This window comes from Callospermophilus lateralis, chromosome 5 (assembly GCF_048772815.1).
Source record: "Callospermophilus lateralis isolate mCalLat2 chromosome 5, mCalLat2.hap1, whole genome shotgun sequence".
Lineage (NCBI taxonomy): Eukaryota > Metazoa > Chordata > Mammalia > Rodentia > Sciuridae > Callospermophilus > Callospermophilus lateralis.
The window spans coordinates 115,777,088-115,803,642 of NC_135309.1; the positions used below are offsets into that span (position 1 = coordinate 115,777,088).

The 26,555-nt window shown below is 38.4% G+C and overlaps 1 protein-coding gene across 1 annotated transcript in view; it reads right to left on the reverse strand.

Moving 5' to 3' along the window:
* Positions 1-7,187: 7,187 nt before the first annotated feature.
* The window catches only part of Rgs7bp (regulator of G protein signaling 7 binding protein), a 97,731-nt gene continuing 78,363 nt past the window's right edge, over positions 7,188-26,555 (reverse strand). The window contains exons 4-6 of the mRNA XM_076857230.1: positions 25,782-25,929; positions 22,690-22,760; positions 7,188-12,532 (exon numbers count right to left, since the gene is read on the reverse strand). Of these exons, the coding sequence (XP_076713345.1) occupies positions 12,441-12,532; positions 22,690-22,760; positions 25,782-25,929 (311 nt within the window). The 3' untranslated portion in view covers positions 7,188-12,440. The remainder of the gene's footprint in view (positions 12,533-22,689; positions 22,761-25,781; positions 25,930-26,555) is intronic.

Consider the following 26,555-nt stretch of genomic DNA (forward strand, 5'->3'; position numbering starts at 1 on the left):
CAGAGTTAGCGCCCAAGTAAAGATGAAGAGCTAGAAAGGGAATTTCTGGGTATTTTTACTTGAGCATCTTAAATCAGATTCTGTTAGAACCACTTGCCTGCAGATATGGCCCCCTTCCACCCTGTGGAAGACAGAGACCCCACTTCCCTTTTCAAAGGCAATACAGACACTTCAAAAGAGACTTGAATCTTAGAAAATAGGCTGTCTTCTCAGTTTCTATCTCTACTATATTTTCTGGCTGCCAGACCAATAACTAGACTCTGATCTTCAATAATCATTTGCTAGACTTATGAGGGAAGATACAGATTAATTATACACCAATGAGTTGACTCACATGTGCTAGCAGAAATCAGAAAAGTATGACTAGGTGTGGATGCTAAGGATTGTGAATCAAGGAGTGCAAATATAAAGCTGAATATGGGAACACTTTTCTATGACACAGGATTTAATACTTTTGTAACAGCCCTGGAAAACAGTTTTAATATGCTGTTATTATGATACTTGGAAGCTTGAAAAAATGATGGGCCATGCTACATACAGTTAGGAAACCAGAACTCCAGGGAAGAGCGTATAGAAGTGAGCATGTTTGAAAGGATCTACTGTGACATTGGAAAACCCATCCTGGCCCTGTTTCTTGGGAGGATAGAGAGGACACTTTATTTTCCAGGACAATAAACAGGCCTACTAGTGAGGGACCAGCATCAGTAGAAGCTCAGCAGCATCCATCCTCAGTAGCACAGGATTTATTTGGCTCCTAATAACAGTGGAGATGGCAGTCCTGGATTAGTTGTTAAGGCCTAACCATCTGAAGCAAGGTGGGCAGAATTACTGTAATGGGCAGCAATATCAGAATGGCATCAGGAGAGGCAGACCTGCAGGATCTTTGCAGATAGCTAATAAAGGTAATCATGTTAATCCCAGGGGTAAGATAAGTGGACAGTGCTTTATGTAATACGTAATTTGAAGAGATTAAAAATGGATGAGGAGAAGACTGACATCACAATCTCTTACCCAGTTTCCAGACCTGAGCCAGTGATCAGACCCAGAACTCCACCACTGAGGCTAATGGTCCCTGCTAGACTTTCAAAGTTTATACGGTAGTGATCCCCACCCCACAAGTTCTTCCCAAAGGATCATATGGCTACCTACTCAGGAAACAAATGGGGAAGAAGGAGTTCCTGGATCTTTCAAGGGTAAGGACTTTGGATACAAGTTCTGGGCTGACACTGATATCCAGGGACCCAACCCTTGTTACAAGAAGAACAAATGGAGTCCTTGCCCAGATCTGACACACAGTGAGTGGGTCAACTGCATTCAAACACCCATAATTATTTCATACTTAGCATTTGGTAGTACCAACACTTTGATTCTTGACTTGTAGAGGAGGAGCTAGTGTAGTAGGAAATATCTTGTGGAAGTTACTGAAACCTCCACTGTCCTTAAAAATGTGATAAAAACCATACACACACACACACAAACACACACACACACATGTCATTATATAACAAGGATAATGGAAGAAATTTGGGGTGGTGGTTCTTCTCATATCCCCACTTAATTCACCAGTTTTTTTTCCTTTAAAATCTAGACAGATCTTGGCAATGAGTAGACTGTCACAAATTTATCTATGAAGCTCCAATAGTGGTTGCTGTGCCAATGTGGTACCCTTACTAGAACAGTTTAACAGCCTTAGGTGCATATGTGATGAGAATTTAACACAATTCCAAAGATCTCTCCTATTGCAATTATAATAAAAATTATTACAGAAAAATACAAGAAAATTAAAGAGGATCAGAATTTTAGAGAGGCTGAGTATTCCCAATAAGAATGGCTACTTTTGAATTAGAGATTTGTCTAGCATGTGCAAGATCCTAGGTTCAATCCCCAGCACCACACACAAACACATTTCTACTTTTTTCTTTTAGTAAAGAAACTGTCCTTAAGAGTCTTCTTCAGAAGTTTTTCTGGTATCAGGTGGGTAAGAAGCCCCCAAAACTTAGGCTGAGTTTAATCAACCAGGAAGTGTATATGCACTATTCTAAGTTATGCCATGATTTATGGATTCTTATCCAATAGCCAGAATAAAACTCTAAGCTTCATTGTGTAATTTTACTCAGAAGCTATGGACCTGGGTATAGCCTAGCTCCATGTTCTCAGGTGGCCTCTTGGAATTGGATGTTTCTAACTCTAGTAGACTTTGCCTGTCTTAGGTACTCTATCTTCTTATTGGGTATTTTTAAAAATCACTGAATAGTTGAGTATCTGAGACATAGCATGTAATTCCATGTCCTCTTTGGGAATCTGGCTTCTCCCCCTCAAGGCAGCATGATCTCAGCCTTTGAACTGAGTGCTCTTTCTAACATCATATTTGTCCCCTAAGTGGATGATGTCATATGAAATGGACTTGATGAGCAGGAAACCCTCTGAATGCCTTGGTAACATGCATGAAATCCAAAGGATGGAAGATTAACTTTGCAGAAATTAAAGGATCTTCTACAGTGGTGGAGGTGTCATGGGATGCTGGAACATCCTCCACAAAGTAAAAATAAATCAGTATCCCTTGAGCCTCCTATCAGTATGAATGAATTCTGAAGCTTGAAAAAAGTCTGAAGTTTGGTTCAAAATCTGAAGCCTGTTCAGGTTTGGGAGGCATATTTCACACTTGGGGATAGACCTCCCACACATTCATCAGGTAGTGTTAACAGTGATAGTTTTAAGTGGGTCCTACAAGTAAGGAGGGGTCTTGCAACATAAGCAACCTGGTCACTTGAGCCATATCACCAGTAGATAGGACTGTGGTACTAGAGGTATCTGCGTACTCAATGATACTATGGAGACGGGTAAATTCCAATAAGAAAGTTACACAGCATAGACCCTTAAGCTTTTGAAGCAAGGCCATGCTATCTTCATGTCAATATGTAATTTTTCATGGCAAAGGTGGTTTGCAAATATGGTCATGTTAATAATTATGAGATGAGAAATTATCCTGGCTTATCTGGATGAGTGCAAGTTAATAACAAGGGTCCTAGTAAGACGGATACAAAGGGTCAGAGTCAAGGAAGAAGAAGTGGCATGAAAGGGGTTTGGGAGAGAGGGTGAGAGAGGGAGAGAGAAGGAGAAGAGAAGAGAGATGTGGGAAGAAAGAGATATATTATTAAATATACTGTACTGCTGGTTTGAAGATGGAAGAAGGGGCTATGGGCCATGCAGGAGGAATGAAGTCCGGCTGACTCTTGATTTTAAATCAGGAAAAAAAAAAACTAATTCCTGACTTCCATAATGGGATATTCATAAATTTGTGTTGTTGGAAGTATGTGGTGATTACATAAGTATGTTACAGCATCAGTAGGAAACTCATACAGACTTTGCTCACCAGAAGTAGGAAGCCTTAGGTCTGCTGAATGTCTAGGCAAATAGAGATCAACACTGTGTCTTTGATACAAGGTGAACAACCTGCTACTTGAAGACAACTTGACAATGTCTTCCCTGATTAGGAATAACCTGTCTCTGAATGTGTTTTGCCTTTGCTGAATTCAGGGCATCAGCCAGCCCCACTATCCCTGGACTCACATAGTGTCTAATCTGCTGACATGGATTCCTATCAGCAGTGTTCCAGACCATAGACCCCACTTTGCAACAGAGAAGGTACATCAGTGAAAACATGACTATGGGATCCACTGTCCCTACCACCTACTCCACTCTGCAGAAGCTCCTTCTTGATGGCATGGTGATGTAATCCTTTAAAGGAGAGGACCCTTGTACTCCGGGTGTCCTGCTTCAGGACACACTACATTCTAATCAATGCTCAATTTATGGTTATGTAGCTCCAATAGAGAGAATATTTGAAAATATATGAAAATCAAGGGGTAAGAGTAGGAGAGGACTTTGAACTACTGAGAAATCTGTGCTTCCTATTCTTACAACTGTAGAATCTCTGGGTCTTACAGAAAAGAAATGAAAGTTCCAGTAAACTTGAAGCACAGCTGTTGAGTGGTCATTTTAGATTCCTCATTCCAGTACATTAGGAGGCAAATAGAAGAGTTCCCATATGGACAGGGGCAATTAGTCCTGACCATTATGAGGAGGGAGGGCTACTGCAACATGAGGAGGACATGGAGCAATACATTTGGCATGCAGGGAACCCTCTGGGTTGTCTTTTGGTATGTCAATGCATAGGCTCAACAATGCCTAAGTAAGTTGGAAAGTATAGCAATCAAAGTTCAATAAGAGCATGGTACCGGAGGTCTCATACCACTCAATGGCGAGGTCCTGATCATTCCCCCAGGCAACCCAGAAGTGCCAGCTGGGGGATGAAGGGAATCTAGAATGGATGGTATAGAAAAGAGATGATGAGTATCAGTATATAATCTTGTTACCAACTGCAAAATTTGAGGCTTTGATTTGTCCTCTTTTGGTATATGTCCCTAGGAATTGTGGCAACAGAATGCCAAAGAAGCTGTTCCCAGATGGAGTAAACTTACTTTGTGAAGTTAATCTGAGCTGTGCAAAGGATGAACTGCAGCTGATGCTATAGGGCCATGGCATCCTTCTTCCAGCTGCTGCAGATGATGGCTGCTAAGAGCAGTATCTGTGCTTTTGCATTTAACTTTTGTCCATTCAACATTATAATGGATATACCCATTATAATGTGGTTGTACATAGCTACAGTAAGTTCTTACTGCTGTGCAGCATCTGATTGCTGGAATATATCACAATTTATTTGTTATACATTCTGTTGATGAATCTTTGAATTGTCTATAGTTTTTAACTAATTACAAATAGTTACAATAGTTACAAACTATTACGAATGCCTGTGGACATTCTTTTACCTGTCTTTTAATACACACACATATATATTTCTTTTGGATTTCTACCCAAGAGTGAAATTACTAAATCATAGTTCTATATGTTCTATGATATTAGGTAATGTTAAACACTTTTCCAAGGCAGTTTGTGTCCTGGTAGGAACTATTTTTAACTCTACAGATATGAATATAGTCTCCTATATAATCTTCTGGAAGCTTTATTGCTCTCCTTTTTACCTTTATATCACAAATTATTATGGTTTGGATATGACGTGTCCCCCGAAAATTCATATTTTGAGGGTTTGGTTTCCAATGCAGTTTAGAAGTAAGGCATTTAGGAAGTGATTAGATCATAACAGCTCTGACTTCGTGGGTGTATTAATCCACTGAAAGCTGAATGGATATTGGGAGGTGGTAGAAACTGTAAGCAGGTGGGACATGGTTGGAAAAATTAGATCACAGATGTGTATGTGTTCTTGGGGACTATATCTTATCCCAGCTGCCCTCCTCTGCTTCCCAACTACCATGAGCTGAGCATCTTTCCTCTCCATGCCCTTTTGCCATGATATTCTGCCTGACCAATGGACTGAAAGCTCTGAAACTGTGAGACAAAATAAACCTTTCCTCCTCTAGTTTGTTTTTTGTTAATTGGTTCTATTTAGTTATACTTAACAGTAGAACCATTTTAGTATAATTATAAAAGTATGGAAAATATATCTTGTTCTAATTTGGTCCTTAGTGCCTTTACTTCTCCTTTCCTTTCCCCACCCTTCTGCTCCTTTCCATCTATTGATCTTTCTGCCATTTATCCACGTTTTTTTAAAAAATTACTTTCTTATATATGTAAATGTATATGATGATGATGATGATGATATGTATATATATATATATATATATATATATATATATATATATATGACAATACATATATACAGACATACGTACATACACACACACATATCGGAAAGTTATGTCAAATTCATTCCACTCCAATTTGTTCTTGTCAGATATTTTGGTCCCAATGATAGAAAGCTGACTAATATAGTTATCAACTTGGAATTTTTTGTTTAGAATTATTTTTTTATGTATGGTTTGAGACAGGACTCAAGTTTAGTTTCTTTTCCATATGGAAATAAATTGCATATTTGATTCAAAACACAATTTAAAAGTGTTTTGAAAAGTTTCCCCTTTCTTCTGCTGTTCTCCAACACAGTACCTATAATGTTTTAGTTGTTTGGCTTTTCTCATAAAGGAGTTTGTGTTTGAAATGAGTTATTAGAAAATTATTTGGTTGAATCTCTTGTGATGATGGGATTATAGTCCTCCTTTTTTTCCCATTAAGAAATTGAAATTTAGAGAAGCTAATTAATTCAGTGAATAGGTTCTTCTATACAAGGATTCATCCTACTAATGCTTTTAACAAGATAGAAGTGACTTGATTGATGGAATGGTTTCCATATTTAATATAATGGAAATTGATGACCCAGGCCTTCTAAGGAACTTCTGCTAACCACATGTGATTGCATTTCTGGGTCTGACATGGTTGCTTCAGCTTTTACACTCTTGTTCTCATTGTAGTCTAAAGGGAAGGAAAGAAGAGCATGGGATGCACACTTCCTGTTTCAAGGATGTTACCTGGGAATTGCACACTTTCACTCATATACCTTTGGTCAAAATTAGTTTTATAGCCACACCCACCTCCAAAGGAGCTTGAGAAACAAAGTCTTTACTTTAGATGGCCATATGTCCCTGATACTTAGGGTCTTTATTACTAAAGACAAAAAAGGAGATAATGAGTACTGAAATAGCCAGCTATAGCCAGGTACTTGGTTTGAGCACATCTGAGATCAGGACTGTGTAACTCTAACTTGCACAGCACAGCCCTTGACAGCAGCTGCACTAAGTAGTTTGACTATCAAGTAGATTTGTGGGTTACCTTCTATCAGAATTTAATTCTTAGATGTCTCTACAGATGTGTGTGTGCACCCTATTAATAAATAATATTTCTTCACTATGTATTTGATGAAGCTCTCAAATGAACGTTATTTAAAAATTTTTGCTATTGTTAGTAAAAAAAAAAGTTTCCAAAGACTGTTTTTGTTCTCATTAACTTAACAATTTTTTTTTCTCTTGCCTTCCTTCCTTCCTTCCTTCCTTGCTGTCTTGCTCCATTTTCCCCTCCTTGTTTCCTCCCACTCCTCTTTTTCTTTTATCTTCAGTCTGGTGCCCTGGCATTTCCTCTCCACATCCCTCTGCTTACAATTTAATAACATGGAATAAGCCAAGTAAGGGGTAGGATGGGGTAGGAGAAGTGGTGATTCATAATGTCTCTCACTTTTACATATTTTTAAAACTTTTATTATTAGTCTTTATTACACAAGTAATACATGTTCATTGTAGAAAAAATTAGAAAACACAGAAAAGCAAAAGAAAAAATAATCACCCATAATCCCACTACCCATAGATAACTGCTATTAACATTGTAATGTGTGTCCTTCTAGCTTGCTTATGCATATATATATACATACATGGATATATTTATATATAATTTTCTTTTTACAAATATTATATCATAGTATACATACTGTTTATAACATGTTTTTCATTTAATATATATTGTGAACATCATTGTTTATTCCCTGAAAAAATTATACAGATACTACATGCTCATGTGGAAAAATTAGAAATTACAGATATGCAAAATAAAATATAACTGCTCCAAATCTCACCTCCCAGAGATAAATTCTGTTATCCTTTGGCAAGCATCCTTTCAGACTCCAATGCACACATGTGTCTGTATGTTTTTAAAAGGGATCATATGGTATTCTTCTGCGACTTCCTTTTATTCATTTCATAATCTAACCTGTACATTTCAATACATATACATAGAGCTTATTCTTTATTGGTGCACAGAATTCCATTGGATGAGGTACTTTATTCAACTAACCATATAATGTAGGCTTATTTACATTTTCCTACTTCTCCAATAATGCTGCTATAAACGTCTTTTCTTGCATATATTTGTATAATGAATAAATGCATCTTTACTCCTTTTTTTTTTTTGCTGAAAATGTTAAAGGAAAATTTACCTAACATGGAATTACTGGGCATACAGGAAAAATGTAGTGCCAAGATATTTTCCAGAAAGGTTGAATCAATTTACACTCCTGTTGACTGTAAGAGAATGTTCATTTCCATACTTCTTAGTTGTCCCTGGAAACTTAATTTAATTCTTTAACTCTCAGCCTTTCTGAGATGTAAAAGGGAGTTTGTCAGACTAATTTGCATTTTTTATTACTAGTAGTTCAACTATTATTTTAAGTTATGATACATTGCCACTTTGTGTCCTTACTTCAATTTTCTACTGGAAAGTTTGCTTCTTTTTTGAGTCATAAAATATCACTCATGTCATTCATTCATTATTCACTCACTCAATAAATGTTTTCAGTATTTTCTGTGTGTCTAGAGCTGTGTTAGTAGTTGGGAAAACAAAGTAAGCAAAATAGTCTTGGTTGTTGTCATCTCTACTTCCAATTTAGCAGGATAACCAGACAATTAAACAAGCAATAGTGAAAAAAGCTTGGGGGGTTATAAACCATGAAAACTTCCCTAAAGCAGTAGTATTTAAACTCTTGGTATATATTTGAGATCTAGACTCTGTTTCATATATTAAAAATAATATTTTCTCTTAATTTGGTGTTTTTTCAAAGGAATTTTTGATTTTGAATCAGTCCAATCCATCCATCTTTTCCTTACAATTATTACCTTTGGCATCATGCTTAGAAAGGCTTTTTTGTTTGTTTGTTTGATTGTTTGTCTTTTTCCACACTAAAATAGCATCTTCATCCATGTTGCCTGCTAATCCTTTTGTACAATTAATTATGCGCTTTAACATTTTTATCTTTATTTAATTTAGAATTTATTTGGATGAAAGTTATGAGGTATAGTTCTAATGTTTCTCCCAATAAATGTCTAATCCGTTATCCCAATAAAAGTTGTTTAATAATTCAATGTTTTCTCAAATTTGAAATGTTATATTTATAATGTGCTTGATTTTTTTTTGTTCTTGGGTTAATTGTAGACTGTGTGTTTAATTTTAGTGAGACCACTAGTACCACTGCTTTTTCTTAGTCTGCCTATAGTTACCTAAAGGTTGAATGCTTTCCTTTTGGTGACATTCTAGAACACCAGCAGTAATAAACATTGCTAAGTATGGGGTTGAGGGATAGGAAGTTAAGCTGTATGACAGCCTTAATTCTTTCAATGTCAAGACTTTCAGAGTCTGAAATTCCAGACAGGATCATTATTAATCTGGCCCCATTTGTTCCCTTTCTTAAATAAATACTATGGTTTTATACTCTGTTTATTTCCCCTTATTCTGAAGCCCAGCTTTCAGTAGGTGGCAGTATTACCAAACACTGAACATCTCAACAGTTTTCACAGGGGCACAGAGGAACAAAATGGTCAGGCAGAATTCAGAATTTACCCCAAGAGCTTTAATTCACTTGAGGAGGCACCATACTGTTCTATTTCTAAAGTTCTCTTTGCAGTGAGTCTGCACCTAGATGCAATATAAGCAGAGAGATTTTCAAAGTGATACCTTGGACTTGTAGGCATTTTACTCATCTTTTCCTAAAGTGCCTTTGGGCCCAGTCCCCTGACTGATCTAAAATCCAGGGGGCTTTAAGTGCAATGATTTTGGTGAAATTTCGTTGATTTTTATTTTCCTTATATGAGGTGGTATTTTTCAGGTTTCCCACAAGGAACACATATTATTGTTGTAATCTGGGGGGAAAACCAACATAGGATATTACAAATATGGTGGTCAAATAAGTGAGTGTGTGCCACAAAAATTTACATCCTTTTCTGTTTCAAGTTTGTGGGTACACATGAGAAAATAGGCTCAAAATTCTCTTCTTACCCTTGAGATCAGCTCAATGTTATTGCCAATCTCAAAGCAAATCACTATCAGGAAGCCAAGACAGCAGAACTTTATCTCATGAGACCACACCTGAGAAAGTCCTTGGGTAGGTGAGAGTAGAGAGGGGTAGCTCTTAAAGGTTGTGCTGGCATATCTAATGGGAGATGGTAGATTACCTATTGCAGCTAGGAGCCAATGTAGGTTATCAGAACTTTGAGTACTAAATGTAATTTTTAGGACCTGCTACTGCAAGGACATCTATAAATCTTGGAGTGTGTCTACAGGAACTATAAAACTGATCGAAGGCTGGAAAACAGGCACTATGAATAAAAGATAAGGTGGCTGAATATATTACCTTAGATATGGAAAGTCTGGCTAAGTAATTAGACAAATTCCCATCTCCATGAGTAGCTACTACAGGCTTCCCAGACATGGAGGTGAGACCTGAATTTATTAACAGTCTTCAGCTGTATAAAGGACAATTGCACAGAAGGTAAGTGTTACTTCACACAGAGACTAAGGCGAGAGTGAGCACAAATTAACCAAGCAGAAGTGATTTAGGTCAGGCATTTAGAAGAACGTGCTGAACACCAAGGTCAGACTTATCAGTTAGTAGCTTTGCATGGATTAGTAGGAACAAGATTGAAGCTAGGAGGTCAATATAGTCAAAGGGTGGGAGAGGGCAGAGATGGGAGCTGAGAGCATGCCAATTTGGGCTACTCATAATTTTGAAAACAGGCCTTTAAATAAAATAAGCTCAGGGGATGAAAATGAATCAGATACAGGAAAAAATATTAAGCTTTAATCAAGATTGATTTGTAAAAATCAAAGTGGGCAGACCAGCTGAGTCTGGGAGTGGTTGCTTGCTTTCTAAGGGAGTATTCAACTGAGTTTTTAAATAGCATGGTCCCACAGTGTTTTACACTATTTAACAAAGAAAATTGTGATTTTTCTCGTATGACTTGTCTGGGGTACTTCTGTTTGTGGAAGGCCAGAATACCTGTAACCCCATATTCATTACCAGTCCTTTGAAACACAACTCTGGACTCCAAGAATAAGGTCAATAAATAGCTGGTGTAATCAAAATAGAGACCTGACTAGCCTTTTGAGTTCTCCTCCAACCCTTTAATCCTTTTGATTGCTTTCAATACAAGGAGCTAGAAGACTATTCCAATAGAATGAACTATATGAAAATGCTATTTTGTAGGTCAAAACAGTCAAATACCAGCAATTTCATATAATTCAACCTAATAGAATAATTATTTACTCTCTTCATCTTCATGAAAGCTAAAAGCTTTAATATATTTAGTTTTTAGGTCACAGTATTGGTGTATATATAAGTGCCTATACAGGGTTAAGATTAAAGTTGTATCTTGGGTAAACCACTTGTAGGCATCTAGCTCCTTCTTCTATTGTACTGGACCCTGGTATCTCTTGTCCGACTTGACAATTGTTCAGACTATGTGAAACAAGAAAAGAAGTGCAAAGACTTGATCTTTCAAACCACAGGAAATTCTGTGTGGGAAATAGGTCAAAGGAAGAGCAGGGGAAAATATAACAAAATTTATACCATGATACAAGTTTAGTGGAGGAAGATCACAATGAAGTCTGGAGCAGATAAACAAAGCATGTGGCTTCCTCCTTTCTAAAATATAGTATTGCTTAATGTGTCCTGCTTTCAAGATTCTAAGCATAAGACAAGACACCAAGTACACATTGGAAAAGTCATATCTGCATAGTCATCTAAAATGAGACAAGCTTAGCTTAACTAAAATTTTTTTATTAATAATGTAAAATGTTAAATATTTTTACGATCAGAGCTAATTCCAGCATGCCCTATAAGATTTAACACTATGCTGAGGTGCAGACACCATGCTTCAAATTTCAATTAGAACGAAATGTGATAATATTCAATTTTACATTGGAGGGTAATTGTATATGTTACTACACCATTTCCTAACTGGATAACTTCATTCTCCAAGAAGCTGAAAAAGACACCATTGGATCAAAGGGAACTTAGTTGCCCATATGCATTGTACGAAGTTATTAGGATTATTGTATATTTACAAAATTAAATATTTTTCATATATGATTTTTGTTGCATTATAAATTAAGATATTTTTATGTTGAAGCTTTTAGATTCTGACAGAATGGAAGACTAAACTTAAATGAGTGCAGAGAAAGCAATAGGTGAGGTGGTGTATGTTTGATTATAATATTTCTAATGATATTGATAGATTGAATATTTGAACACAGTTTTGCAGTTTTAAATAATTTCTATGTTTAAAGACTTTTTTCATTTATGATAAATTGTTGAGATCAGCAAGAGCTATAGATAGACTATTATAAGTGAAATAAATTTTCTCTGTATAATACATTTAAAAAACCTTTAAATGATTTAAAAATCATAATCCTTGCATCTGTTATGGCATGGTTTGGAGCAGACATGCACAATGTCAGCTTTAAAAATCCTTTTAAAAACAGCCTGCTTTTTGATTCTGTTCTTTTTTTTTTTTTCTCTCTTGAAGGCAGCTGCTTTCAAGTGTAAAATCATTTAAAAGGGTAGGGAGAGGCGGATAAAAGTAATAAGAAGGAAGCATAGAAAACATAGTCAAAAACCCATCACTGTGTGGTCCAGCTGTCCGGAGGTCCTCCGGTTTTGTAATTTTTTTTTCCAGGTGTTTTCAGTGGTGGGCTTCAGGAAGAAGAAGAGCCTAGCTTGAGACGAGACAACACAGCCCAAAGAACCTTCTCTTCCGTCTTCTAACCAGAGGGTAGGGAGTTAGATTCAGAAGGCTGCTGTCATCTGTGAGGGGACAGAATGTACATATGATTGAGGTATAGACAAAAACTGCTCTTTATGAATTGGCTTTAAAAAAATCCATGATCCCTTGAATCAAGCTTTTTCAACCTCAGCGCTGTTGACATTTTAGAACAGAAAATTAATTCTTTATTGTGGGAGGCCATCCTGAGCTTTGCGTAGTTAGCAATATCCTTGGTCTCTACTTTCTAGGACATCAAGAACACTCTCATGTCAGTTGAGACAAACCAAAAATGTTCCCAGATTATAACAAAATGTCCCCTAGAGGAGGGGCAAAATAGCCCAAGATTGAGAATCACTACTCAGAATTAAATGAAAAACTGCTTAGAGGCAATCTTTGAGTTAGGAGAAGAATATAGCTTACTAGAAAGAGTGTGTGCTGGCTTCTTTTCTCAATTTACCTCTACTATTTACTAGTTCTGTGATGTTGAACATGTAACTTAAGCTCACTAAGCTTCAGTTTCCTGGTCTATAAATTAGGATTTAATAATAATACTTACTTTAGGTGATGATTAAATGAAATAAGCTATGAAAAACACTCAGCTCAGGTGGGTAGTTTAGTGCCTTGCACTAAGTGCCTTGCATAGAGAGGAAGCACTCAGGTAATACAGCCATTGTTAAGTCTTTTCCTTTACATAGGACCATTATTACCCTAGCAATATTCACTTCCTTCATGTCTCAGGAATTGCATGTCTTCAGATATTTCCTGTTGGGTCTTTCCCCAACATTTTCTATATATTTATTTCATAAAGGCATCCAGAGAAGATTGAACTGTTGAATTTCTAAGTTTTGGTTTGAATTATTTTGCAAGTAGAGGAAGAATTAAATCAGTAAGCCAGATCTGGTTAAACAGATTGCTTTTTGTGTTTGTTTGTTTGTTAAATAGTGCAGTCCAAAAGACAGAGAGGGTAGAAAGATCCTGTTGGAGTAGAATTGGGCTGTGGGGATCTCAGAACCTGGGGGCACACAAGGAATGGCCTGGAAAATGCCAACTGGGGTGATGCTAGCACATGGTCTGACTGGAACAAAAGGACTGGGTGGGACTGGTGAATCTTAAGTGTCCTTCAGAGTGGGGCTTAGGGGATCCCCCTTTCCCTACCCTAACCTTAAAGGAGACAGAAAATCTGCAAAAGTCCAGAATTAAATGAAGAGATGGATTCCGTGATGGAATGCTTCACCTCAATAGAACTGGTTTGTAGGTAAGGGCTTGTTTTTCTTGATAACTGAGCCTAATTGCTTAGGAAACTGTCAGGTTAAAAAAAAAAAGTCCTGGAGCTGGGGTTGTGGCTCAGTGGTAGAGTGCTTACCCAGCATACATGAGGCTGAGGCACTGGGTTTGATTCCCAGCACCACATAAAAATAAACAAATAAAATAAAGATATTGTATCCATCTATAATTAAAAATATTTTAAAAAATCTTGGTTTCTGGTCCTCTTACATTAAACTGTATCATCCAATTCCCCAGCTTTTCCTCCCCATCCTTAAAGACTTCCATGTGTTATTTGTAAATGGGCCTTGTCCACCAAAACTGACAGTAGTCTTTAGAAGGGAACACTATTTTAAATATTTATAAGTCCAAGCCAGAGAAGAAAACAGATACCCCAGTTGGGCACATAAAATGATTTAAACACAATCCTTTATCCAGTCTCCATAGATTAAAATTTTTTCTCAAAACTTAGATTCTGTTAAAAGGACTATTTTTTCCCTTTCCATAGTGAAATATAATTTATGATAATCTGGACATCAACAGTTTGAGAGCTAGAAACAGAGCATCTTTCTTTTAGCATTAATTTGTCCCCAAAGGATGAAGTTACTGAAAGCAATGTCTAATAATATGCATGAACCTCATTTTTCAAGATAATCTCTTGGAGATGAACCATGATAGATTTGGGACAGAAAAAAATCATAAGTCACTTTATCATCATTTCTAGGACTCTTATTTCTTTAACCAACAAATGGTTAAGAATAAGCTTAACCTAACTGGAGATGGCAAAGATTTTAGGAGACTCTGTAAAACACTGAAGGGTAACTACACATCTTGAAACTCAAGTTGACCTACAATTCAATGCTTCCCTAGAACAGAGTCATCAGAACTAGAGAGGAAAAAAAAAAATATATATATATATATATATATATATATATACACAAATGTATATATATGTATATATATATATCTCAGATTATATATATACACACACACAAACACACACACACATACACATATCTTGAAGAAAGAGTTTTTATATTTTCACTTTTTTAAGACTTGGAAGATCTATCTTCCAAAATCCTACATTTCCTGCTTTCCTTCCCCCTAATACTTAGCAGATTTGAGAAGAGACTTAACTGGTCTTTATATATATATTATAAAATGCAATTCTGACGTGTATTGTTCTCATTATATGATGAAATGTATGCCACAATGTTGTTTTTATAAATGAAAGTGTGCCTCTGTATGCTGTGGTCAGATATTTAGTTCCATTTTTAATGTTTTAAATGCACACAGTTATTATACACAGATATTATGTGATCTTTATTAAGACTGAATCTTGTTCATTCATTACAGTGAATCAAAAAGGCTTTCAGTTGTATAGCTTTTTTGGTATTGAAATTCTTCTCATCTAATCTTCTTCATAGATGCATTTGTATACATTATGTGCCCATACACATACATGCACATACACACACACACACACACACACACACATACACCACACACACACACACACACATGGGGTATATATGCTGCACTTATATATGTCACTGTATACATAACACACATATATTACATATATATGTCATAAATACATGTCACTCACAATAGGATAGAAGTGTTAGGACTTGTGGGGAAGGTGCTTAGACATTAAGCAAAGAACAGGCTGCCTGTTAAGGACACTGCTGATTTGGGGAATCTTTGTGACACCTTTGCCCAGCCCAGAGCTTGTCTGATTATCACCTAGGGCTGAAGAGACACAAAAGCGCAGAACTTCTTGGCAAAAATTCAGAGCAGCTTTCTACACCACAGGAAACTGAGATTTCAGTAAATGCTGAAATTCACCAAGCAGGAAGTATGCCTAGAATGGTTTGAAGTGAATTAGACTCCAAGAAAAGATGTCTCTTTACACTGATTGAAATCCTGTCTCTGAAGCAAAGGGTTGCTGAAAGAATATGAGCAAAATGGAACATTTCCCTACTCATTCTAAATTGTCTGGGCTAATCCACTTGAACTCGTTGGAAAATCTTTGGGTTTTATTGCAACTGTTTGTTTGGATATGGTTTACTAATTAAGACTTTTCTCCAAAGTGCACAATATCAGGAGAATGTAACCAAGGACAGCTTTAAATGTGAAAATGAAAAGTGGGGAAAGGAAGGGGAGAAATGAAAGGAAAGGGCAAAGTTTAAAGACAAGGGAATATATGGAATTTAGCCATCAGGAAGGTCAAACTCTATTCATTTGATATTTAGTTCTTGAATGTTACTCAAACCAGAGACTGGAATCCTGCAGGACACAAGGATACCATTTCTTTATTGCTCAAGTTTCTTGGCTAATAAATTCCTCAACTTTCTTATACAGAGAATATGTTGCATGGGTTTAAAGCTGTGTTCTTGGATATAATAAGAAAAAACACTGATAAAGAAACTACAGTTTCATGTTTGTGTTCCAGGATCTCAGTGGTTCTCAAATACTAGCTGCATAAACATCATCCAAGGGCTTGCTGAAGCACAGATTGTTGGTAACACCCGCAGAGGTTGTGGATTAACATGTTGTGGGTGAAGTCAGAGAATCAGTCTTTCTTACAATTACCCAGACATGCTAAAGCTGCTGGTTCTGAGACCACACTTTGAAAACCACAAATGAACCTGCTAAGTGTAAGGCTCTATGTTGGGTACTGAGAGTAATATCAAGATGAGTCCCAACAAAAAGATGGTCCCTGGATGCAAGGATAGTTCCTTCAGTAATTATGAGGCTTCATTACAATGCTATAAGAGATCTCCAAATATAGTGCAATGAGAGTTCCCAAGGGGAGGGGACAAAGGATTGCTCTCATTTAGAGGAGAAGAAAAACATTCATGCAAGCTTCTGGGAGGTCCTAGTGATCATTCTGGACCACAAGAAATGAGGAAAACTTGGATGTTTGTTGCAGTGGGTGGGCATTTGGAATAAAGAGAACACTATAGACAAAGATATGGAGGTGATAAAAGGCTGCTAATCTGGATTCAAGTGAACAGTCTAGTCTGGTTGAAATTAAGGGTTTACGAAGGAGGATATTAAACAGAACCTAAGTATGCCCACACCTTCCCTTGCCTCCCTGCTTTATTCATGCTGTTTTTTTTTTACCCCAGAAAAGTCCTCCCTCCTTAGATGAATGATAAGCTAATATCCAAGATTAAACACTTTTTTCCTCCCCCACAAAGTCTTTTCTGACTGTTCCATGCTTTTGCATTCTGTTATGCTCCCATTCCTTCTATAAACAATTGTTATAGGTCTTGGCACATTATCTGCATGCAATCATGTCTTCTCACCACCCTGTAAGCAACTCTTCATGAAAATATTCATACATTTACCCTTTCTGCCCCAGCTTTTGACTACCACTAACTCTCTGACCATCGTCAGCCAGGTTTCCATATCCCAGATTCCTCGTAATTTGCTTTTGCCAGCCACACCACTACCACAGTCACACCTTGCTGCTGAATCCTGTGAACACCTTTGGTTCTTATCTGGCTTCATCACCCTGCCCTAGTAGCCATTCTTTCCTCGTTACTCTCTTTATTTCATAATGCTTTCCTGGATTTCTTCTCAGGCCTTTTTGTAGACTGTTCTCTTTTTCTGTCCAACCTTAACTTTTGGCATTCCAGGGCTCTTCTCTCTGCACACTTCCCATGAGTGGTCTCAACTATTTGTGGGGCTTCAGTGACCATTGTGGAAGATGGTCAGCTCTGTTTCTGTCCTCCTGGATTAAATGTTCACTTCAGCACTACCAACCACTGAGCACTGTGCTCCTGGAGGTTCCTCATATCCAACACCTTAATCATTCTCTATCTCTAAGGCTTCTCCTCTGTTCTCTCTAGCTTAATGATTGATACCATTTTTCAATCACTTTCCAAGTTTGACCCCGGGTTTCATTCCTGATTCTGCCTTCTCTGTCATGCACCACCTCTGATTAGCCATATTACCCTTTCCAATCTTTTAGCTTTAAGTCAGATCTTTAGCATTTCTCACTTGGAATACTGCACTTTTCTCCTAACTACATCCTCCCAGCAGCTCCAGGATAAAAATACAACCCTCCTAATGTGGCTTACAGGTGCCTTAAGGTATAGCCCACCTACTTCTCTCATCTCTCTCTCTCTCTCTGTTCTGGGAATCAAATCAAGGGCCTCACACATGGAAGAGCACTACCACTGAACTACATTCCCAGCCCTCTCATCTTTCTTAAGCCTCCATCTAACCACTTTCCTAACTACCGAAGAGCTGTAGTTTTTAAAAGAAATGCTCTGTGCTGTATCTACTCATATCTAGATCCTTGGGTCTAGGTAATCTTTACCCCATCTTTTTTTTTTTTTTTTTTTTTTTTTTTTGAGTAACTCCTACTCACCTTAAAAAGTCTCAGTTTGGATACTTTCCAAAAAGCAAGCTCAAATGCTTCCCCATTTCAACTCAAATTCAGGCTAAGTGAGAATCCAATATAATCTTGTAGCAACCTGTGTGTAATCACTTTGGCATTATTATATTCTAAGTGCTCATCTTTGTATCTTAATGGTAACATAGATGGGGGCGGGTGGCAGTGGCAGGGAGAGTCCTTTTTGGAGTTCACATGCCTTCTCTGAACACTTTACCACAATCTCTATGAGGGAGGCATGGGCCATCTGGAAAAGCTTCCCAGGTGATTCTCAGTCAATTCTGCCTTGGGTGGCAGCATCGGGGTGGGGTGGTGCAGTGCAGGGATTTATCCCCAGATCTGGCACAGAATTTGACACATCATAGGTGACCATCACATGTTGGATGGTGATAAGGACAATGGATACTAGAGTGAGATTTGTTCTTCCTTCAGTAGATATTTAACATTTGTGAGTAGAGACTCAACATAGAGTAATGCATTAGAATTGATGCATGGATTAGATTGGAGGAGAGGGATTACATTTGTCACATTGAAAGCTGGATAAAAGGTTGTGGAGATTACAAAGGATATGGGGCTACTGGTAAAATTGCCCAGAAGAGCTTTCCAACACTACCTGGTAACACAGAATGTCTTCAGTTGAGGCCCTGGGAAAAGGACTTTGAAAGGTCACCTCCAGGACAGAGGGAGCATAACTTCCCAGTGCTCTTTAGCCAGATATCCAGATATCTTTTATCTGATATGGCCAGATTGGTTTTACATACAGTGGTCCAAATCAGAGTGGTTGGAGGATATAAATCTGGGAGAACAGTTCATAGGCTCAGTTTAATCTGGAGCAGGACTGTCCACATGTGAGCATTCATTCTAGAGCAGATTTGATTCCTGATTTACCTACTCCAGGCTGATTCTCATGCGTGGTATCAACAATGGAATTCTATGCAAGACTGAATATACCAATACAACCCACAGCATTAAGTCAGAATTTTAGAAAAGGTGAAACTGTCTTTCAGGCTTAATTTATTTCTGGCGATTCGCTTTGTTTCATAACAGTGTGCATTTAGAAGATGCTTGTCCTTCACTTTCCAATCTCCTTTTAGCCTTTGTCAGTAACCTTGCGGGCTCTCCACAGGTGGTTCCATTTGTAATCCATTTGACACAGCAAGACCATCATAATTAATGAAGCTCCCTACAGCACTGCCAGTGACCCAGAATGTAGGACAGGAGGGGCATTGAAGCAGTGGAAAGAACAGCGGGCTGAGAGCCAGGAGACCTGGGTGTCGCCTGGAGCCTGCTGGGGAGCTGCAGCAGAACAAGGGTGGCTGGCTCTTTTTTTGTGCACCTCTTTGTCTCCAGTCTTAAAGTGGAAGGATGGGGAAGAAAAGACTTTCTCTAAAATAAAGCCATCATCGCTAACCATTAAAATCCCTGCCCTCGGCCACCCTCCTTTCTTTTCTACTGAAAATCAATTTGAAGTCAACTTTTGTTGAGTCAAGTTTTGATTGTGTAGAAAGGGAAAGATATGATTAAATCTTTAAATACTAAAAAAGAAAACAGAATAGTTTCTGAGACAAGGGCTGAGAGGGAGCCTGGAGAAGAGGGGGATCTGGCTGGCAGGTAATTACATGGTCAGGGCTCTGGGTTGGAAAAACGAGGATCAGGAATGGTATCTTTCCCCTTTTTCTCTGTTTCAAACAGACATGTAAATGGAATAAAAAAAGAAAGGAAATAAGAAGCCAGAAAGAAAACAGATGGCTTTCTATAAAGGTTTTCAACCAGTTAGAATCATGTTTTGAAAATAATGTTCTACAGAAAAGAACTGGAAAAAATTTTCCATAATTTCCCCCCACTGTTTCCTGCACATGTTAGACTAGACCTGTGTAATAAACAAATCACCTGAATGGAGAAGACTTGGCAGTCCACCTTGGATCAGTCAAAGAGAAGAATCTCATATGATTTGCTCATTAAAATGATGCCATAGGCATTTGTCAAAAAACATTCCCAGAGGGACCACAAGAGACCTGTTCTCCTGTCCTTAGGCACTCCCTGGACCCTGCAGGCATCTCTCAAGCTCTTCCTCATCAGCCAGCTCACAGTGGCAACATGCTGTGGGGACATGTTGAACATTTAGAGAACACAGATCTTCACGTGCTGAGGGTTGACATTTCTCCTCCAAAATGAAGACACCTGAATTTCTACCAATCCTTCACCCCAAGTTATTTTTTTTAATTAAGATCTTACTGTACTACTTTCTTCTGAATAAGTTCTTACACCTCCTAGCTCTTTCCTTTTCATTCTCCATATGGATCCAGGACTCAAGCCCCTGTATTATTTATTCCTTTAACTCATAGTATTTTATTAGTATTCTAATATTTTAAAGATGTATTTAAAATTTTATTTTTGTTTATGAAAATAATACAAATTTATGTAAAATATTTATATTATACTTTCTCTAAAAATAGACTAAGTGAATAAAATTTGTCTTTTCACTAATGTACAATTCAAAAACTGCTGAATGAATTACCACCGGATATGGAGGGAATGTTTAAGATGGCATAATTTAAAATGTAGACTTTATGGCATCCATGAAATTTAGACTGGGGGACCCTGGGTAGTCTTCCTTCTAGGCAACTGAATGTGAGGTTCAGCAAGGGACCTGGTGCTATTGATGGGGGAGATTTGCCAAGTAGACACAAAGGACACTTTAGACATGATTTCCAAGTCCAGAAGCCAATGCTATGAACTGCAGCCTCAAGACCAGCCTCACATGGATATAACACGTGGTCATGGTGAGTGGTAATAGGGACTGTTTGATTCAGTAGTGGTTTGGGGTTCTCCTGAGCAAAGCTGGGTGGGTCAGCTAGTAAATAATATCAACAATACCAGTAATAACAACAGTACTTACAATAAAGCATCTGTCAAACATTTGCTCCTCGTAAGTAAGGTTTGTAATAGGCATATGACGCACTGTTTCATTTTATCCTCAAGACAACCCTCTGCAGTAGGTGATACTATTGTCCCCTTTCAGGGATGAGGAAATTAAAATTTCCAGAAGTTAAACACTTATCTAGGGTGAAAAGCTGATACGTGGTAGTGACAGCATTTGGACTGCAGCTAGCTTTAATCCAAGGTTCTTTGTCCTAAACTTTGCTTATTTCTACCAACAATCCGTGTTGTAATCAGAGCAATCTATCATCACTACAACGTGTGGTCTTTTTTTTTCAAAAAGCACTACACCCTTGGCTCAAGACAGCTGGCCTTGGTGGTCAGGCCCTTTGGGGGTGCTTGAAGTGACCTGATGTGCTAGTCCCCTGCCTCTCGCCCCATGCAGCTGAGGCCACACTACTCCTAAGCCTTTCAGCCTCTTCGTCTAGTGTTCTCACTTCCACCTCTCTACCTTCTGCTGAGCTGCTTCCTGAGCCAAGAGGCGCCTCAGCTCTGCTGCCAAATCCTCCTCCTCCCCTCCTCCTCGCTCTAAGGCAGGCAGCACCGTGTCCTCTCTCCCGCCTAGGCTTTGCTCAGTGGAAACAAGAGGAGTTTCTAACTTGCCTCCAAAAAGCCTTTCCCCATGTTTTCCGTGCCACTCTCTGAAGCTGCTCCAGCTGCATATGCTTTGTGAGAGTGCTTGTCGTCTCCCTCACCCCCCCCCCACATCCTTAGTCCCAAGGCCTGCAAAGTTGGGTACAGCTTTAACAAACATTTGTCATTTGTGCCAGGTATTATTCTACTATGTCCCTATCTCTAGATACTGGGGATACAATAGTTAACAAAAACATAGAGACGCCCTTCTCTCTTTCTGGTGAATATCCCCTCCTTTTCTGTTAGGATGTCTACTTTAAGATAGTTCTGGAGATGGACTACCTGCACGTCTACATCCCAATTTTTCTACTTACAGTCTGTGTGACTTTAAACAAGTTAATTAACCTCTCTATGTCTGAGTTTCCTGTAACCTCGGAAAAATAATAATATTTCCCTCAAAGTTGTTAGAATTAAATAAGCAGCTGAGGTGGCTCGGTGATAGAGCATTTGCTTGGCACATGTGAGGCCCCTGGGTTCAATCCCGTGCATTACACTCACAAAAATAATTAAATGATTTAGTACAGTTACTGTATGTGTACAGGATGGTGACATGGTAAGTTCCCAATTTATGTTAAGTATTACTATTACTTTTTAAATAATTAGACATGTAGATATTAGGGATCTTCTTTGGAAGTATTCCTAAGTCTCTCCCCTAGGCTGCAAACCTCTTGGAGACAAGGGCCACATTCTCAGTCCTTTTGTGGGACCCCATCTGGTATGGTGCTCGCCACTGCATGCAGTCAGTCGGGGAGAAATCTGCTTCTAGGTCAGAGTATATCTCTACCCAGTTCAAAGCAATTTTGTGATTACATTTCCTCCAAGGAAGACAAATGTATGCTTAATGCTTTCTATTGTTTCTGGAAAACACCCGCTTTAATTTCTCAAGAAATAAGTTCCAAGTTATGTATCTTGTTTAAAACATCCTTTGCCACACAGAGAAATGACAAGACTCACCTTGATTTTTCAATGGTAAAGGCATAGTTTCCCTGAGTTTGCTTAAAAGGTTTTTCATTTCTCGCATATCTCTGTAAAATTGATAAAAAGAAAGAGTAATCAGCTGTAAATTTCTAAAATGAAGTCTCAGTCTGGTCTATGAGACAACTGAAAGGCAAGAGTCTGTGCCTAGTTGTACTAGCTCTTTTTTTTCAGTAGGCAAATATTGGATCTATTTTGCTTTTATAAGAAAAAAATCTGAGATGGGGTCAGCTCCTGTGGGATAGAGAACTACTCTGAGGAACATTTCCACAGGATAGTGTCCTACAGGAAACTTCATCCTTGCCTCCAAATGCACCTGGCTGAGATCAGAGAGGAGCCTTTGGTAATGAGGACAATGCTTCAGATTTACAGTGAGAGGCCAAGGACATGCAAAATGCAACAATTGGGGAGCAGGGGTGGAGGTGGGGAGATGTGATATCTGGGTTCTGGTCAGAGGCAGTGGTGACTGTGTAGGTTCCTCACTGTTCTCTGCTCAGGTTCAAGTCTCTCCTTGCTGTGATTGGAATTCAGTATAATGAAGTATTAAGCATTTGTGAGAATCAATGCTTACCAAATTGAATGATAGGAGAGTATGACAAATTCTACAACCTCTAGAGAAGAGCTCTTAATAAAGAGAGAAAGAGAAACCACCTGGGGGCAGGTTGGTCTTCCTGTAGCCACCAGCCTCTTTTTCAAAACTTCCTGGCTCCCCAGTATGGTCTATTGCAATACCACTGCATACTTCCAACATCCTCCCTCATCTCAGCGGAATGTGATCATAACACCCCAGAACTGTAGAGCAACCAACCACTTCAGGGGCTTCTAGCCTAGTGCAGTGGGAAAACTGGACTTTTCAAATGTTTGGGACAGTGGTACCCACATACATCAAGGTGGCTGTGCAAAGGGAGACAGTGCTCTTAAAATCTTGGGACCTAGTGGTAGATTTCATCTAAAACAGCAATAATTTGATGCAAAAACCAGATACATCTTTTAATCAACTTTAGAATAGGCTAGCATTAATAGGCACCATAGATTTAAGTGTGGGAGCAGAGACAATTCTAAAGTGGAAGAAATTCTATCCACTAATTTTTTTTTTGTGCATTTAGGAGAGCCACCATTTAACTTCAGGTATGAAAACTCTCAGTCCCTTTCACAAAACACCACTATTCGGCTAAGCACAGTTTGAGGGCCAGTGCCTTGGTGGGGAACGTGGGCACTAGAGACCCCAAGGGACCTCTTCCTCAAAAGAATTGACTAAGATGTGAATAGGAGCTCAAATCTCAGGAATTACTGATTAGAAATGGAAGGGAAAGCAGCACACAGGTCTGTAGAAATGTTTCAATGTCACACTGTGACATTGAGCACTGCAAGCAGACAGCAGATGAGATTTAAAAAAAAAAAAAGGTCCCTCTCTTCATAAATTCAAGGAATATATTCTGCTTCCATATAAGACTGACTGCTGCACAGGAGTATCACCAGAGAGACCCTGATTCCCTTGGCTTCTGGTGGGGCCCAGGCCTCAATGTTTTTAAAAAGCCTTCCTGGAGAGTTACATGCACAGACTAGTTTGGGCCCAAGTCAGAGAATCCAGGAGAGCTGAGGAAGCCACATCCAGACCAGAAATCCTGTGCCTACTTCCCTCACTCTTTTCCACTCCTTTAACCAGAATCTGGACTTCCAGACTGACCAGAAATACAGCCAGCACTGTGGGCTTATTACCCTGTTCTTACTACCATCCACAGCTTGCTTTCTTAACACTTATAATGTGTGGCTATAGCTGCTGTGCAAGGTGCTTTGAAAAGGAAAATGGCTTTACTGATGGTTTCTGCCCTGACCATGGCATTCTGTGTGTGTATATATATATATATATATATATATATATATATATATATACACATACATACATACATATATATTTCCCCCTGGGAACAGAATAAAGAATCTTCTATTTTGTAACTTAAGATAAATCACTACCTCATGATTTGTCTACAGTTTTATCAAACTGAGCCAAACAGTTTTATTGTTTGAATTGTTGGATTTCCAAGCTTATTACAAAATCCAAGTTTTATTAATAGCACATAATCACTACATAGTTCAATTTTCTATAAACACAGAAATTCAGTAATTAGCTTTAGAATTATATTATAATCTAAATGTAGAACTACAATGGCTATAAATTTCATTGGAAGTTACGTTTCTAAATGTAAAAAAATAAAATGTTTATTATGTTGTCAATGAGTCAACCCTACACACACAGAACACTTAGTGGAATTGCTCAATATTCATTCAGCTGCTCTGTGCCTACTCTGGGGACATTAGTAGCAAAGGGTACAGATATTAGTGTGAAAACCAATAAACAAGAGTCTCATCTTTCGGCCTCACAGAACAGCATTTTTAGCCTTTAGATAGGACATGACACTTATTGTTATGATATTATTGCTTCTTTTTCTCAAATGAAATAGAATCATTGTAGAATTTCTTCCCAAGAAAAAAACACCCTCTAGAAGTAAGCTCCTACTTATGACAGTGCATTAACTCATTTTGGCTACTAAGGGGCCATCAGCTACGTTCTGGGAAAGTAAGAGGAGCCTCCATGAAATGCCCTTTGTGAACAAGACAGAATGCTCATCTAAATAGGCCACTCAATGTACCTGAAATTTAAAAATCCACTAGAAGCATCTTTGCGTGACTTTGGATTTTTTTCCTCTTAAACAAATAGAAATTTGGGAACCAGTTTGATGGATGAACTGTGACAGTATATAGATCTACTTTTCTCCCTTCTACAGAGATAGAGCATACTTGAGAGGGATAATCAGAGTCTTAGGAGCTGGCACCTACTATCCTCTACTGTTTGCCTGTAGAATTTGGACTACTTACCCTTTCTCATCTCAGTTTTTTCATCTGCCCATGAGAACAGTCTCCAAGGTCCCTGCCAGCACTATACTTCTCTGGCAGACCAAAGAAAGCTGTTTCTTCTGAACCTGAAATAGAAAACTCTCAACTCTCTGTGGCCCCTAAGAACATTAGCTGGGGGAGGATTGGAAGTCTATTCAGGGTAACTTCCCACTTACCTTTCAGTGTTCTCAATGTCTGTGGAAACCTGCCAGGAATGTTGCTGACTATCTATGGGGGATGAGGAGGAGTCCTCTAGGGCAGGTATTTCAGCACTTTCCTCAATTTTGCAATCCAAACTCTTCATTCCCCCACCAGGTTCCTTTCCTAAGGCAGAGAAGTTGTTGGCAAAGAGAAAGGGTAAGAAATCATAAGTGCAAGTTCTATATCCAGGATGGCATTGCAAAAGTTGGCTATGCTTTGAGCCAAATGCTACATTAAATCTAATAGCTTTCTGAGTAACAGAATAATTGTGTGTGTGTGTGTGTGTGTGTGTGTGTGTGTGTTTGTGTGTGTGTGGGCGGGGGAAGAGATGTTTTCTCAACATCTGGGAAAGATTCTTAAGGTCAGTGTAACCTAAAGATGAAGATAAAATTAAGGTTCCTGCTGCATGCAGTGGCACTTGCCTGTGATCCTAGCTACTTAGGTTGCTGAGGGAAGAGGATCACAAATGCAAGGCCAGTCTGGGCAATATAGTGAGACTGTCTCAAAATTAAAAAAAAAAAAAATGGATTAGGAGATGTATCTCAGTGGGACAGCACTTGCCTACCATGTGCCAGTCCCTGGGTTTTATCCCTAGAATAGCAAAAAAATTAAAAAAAAAAAAAAAAAAAAAAAAAACAAGATTCCTGTGTTTAGTGGACTGTTAGTACCTTGTAGCCTATTTTGAGTTAGATCAAGTTAGCTTGGGTGGGAGGAATTTGCCTGTGAAACCATGCTGGGTTTTGGTCTCA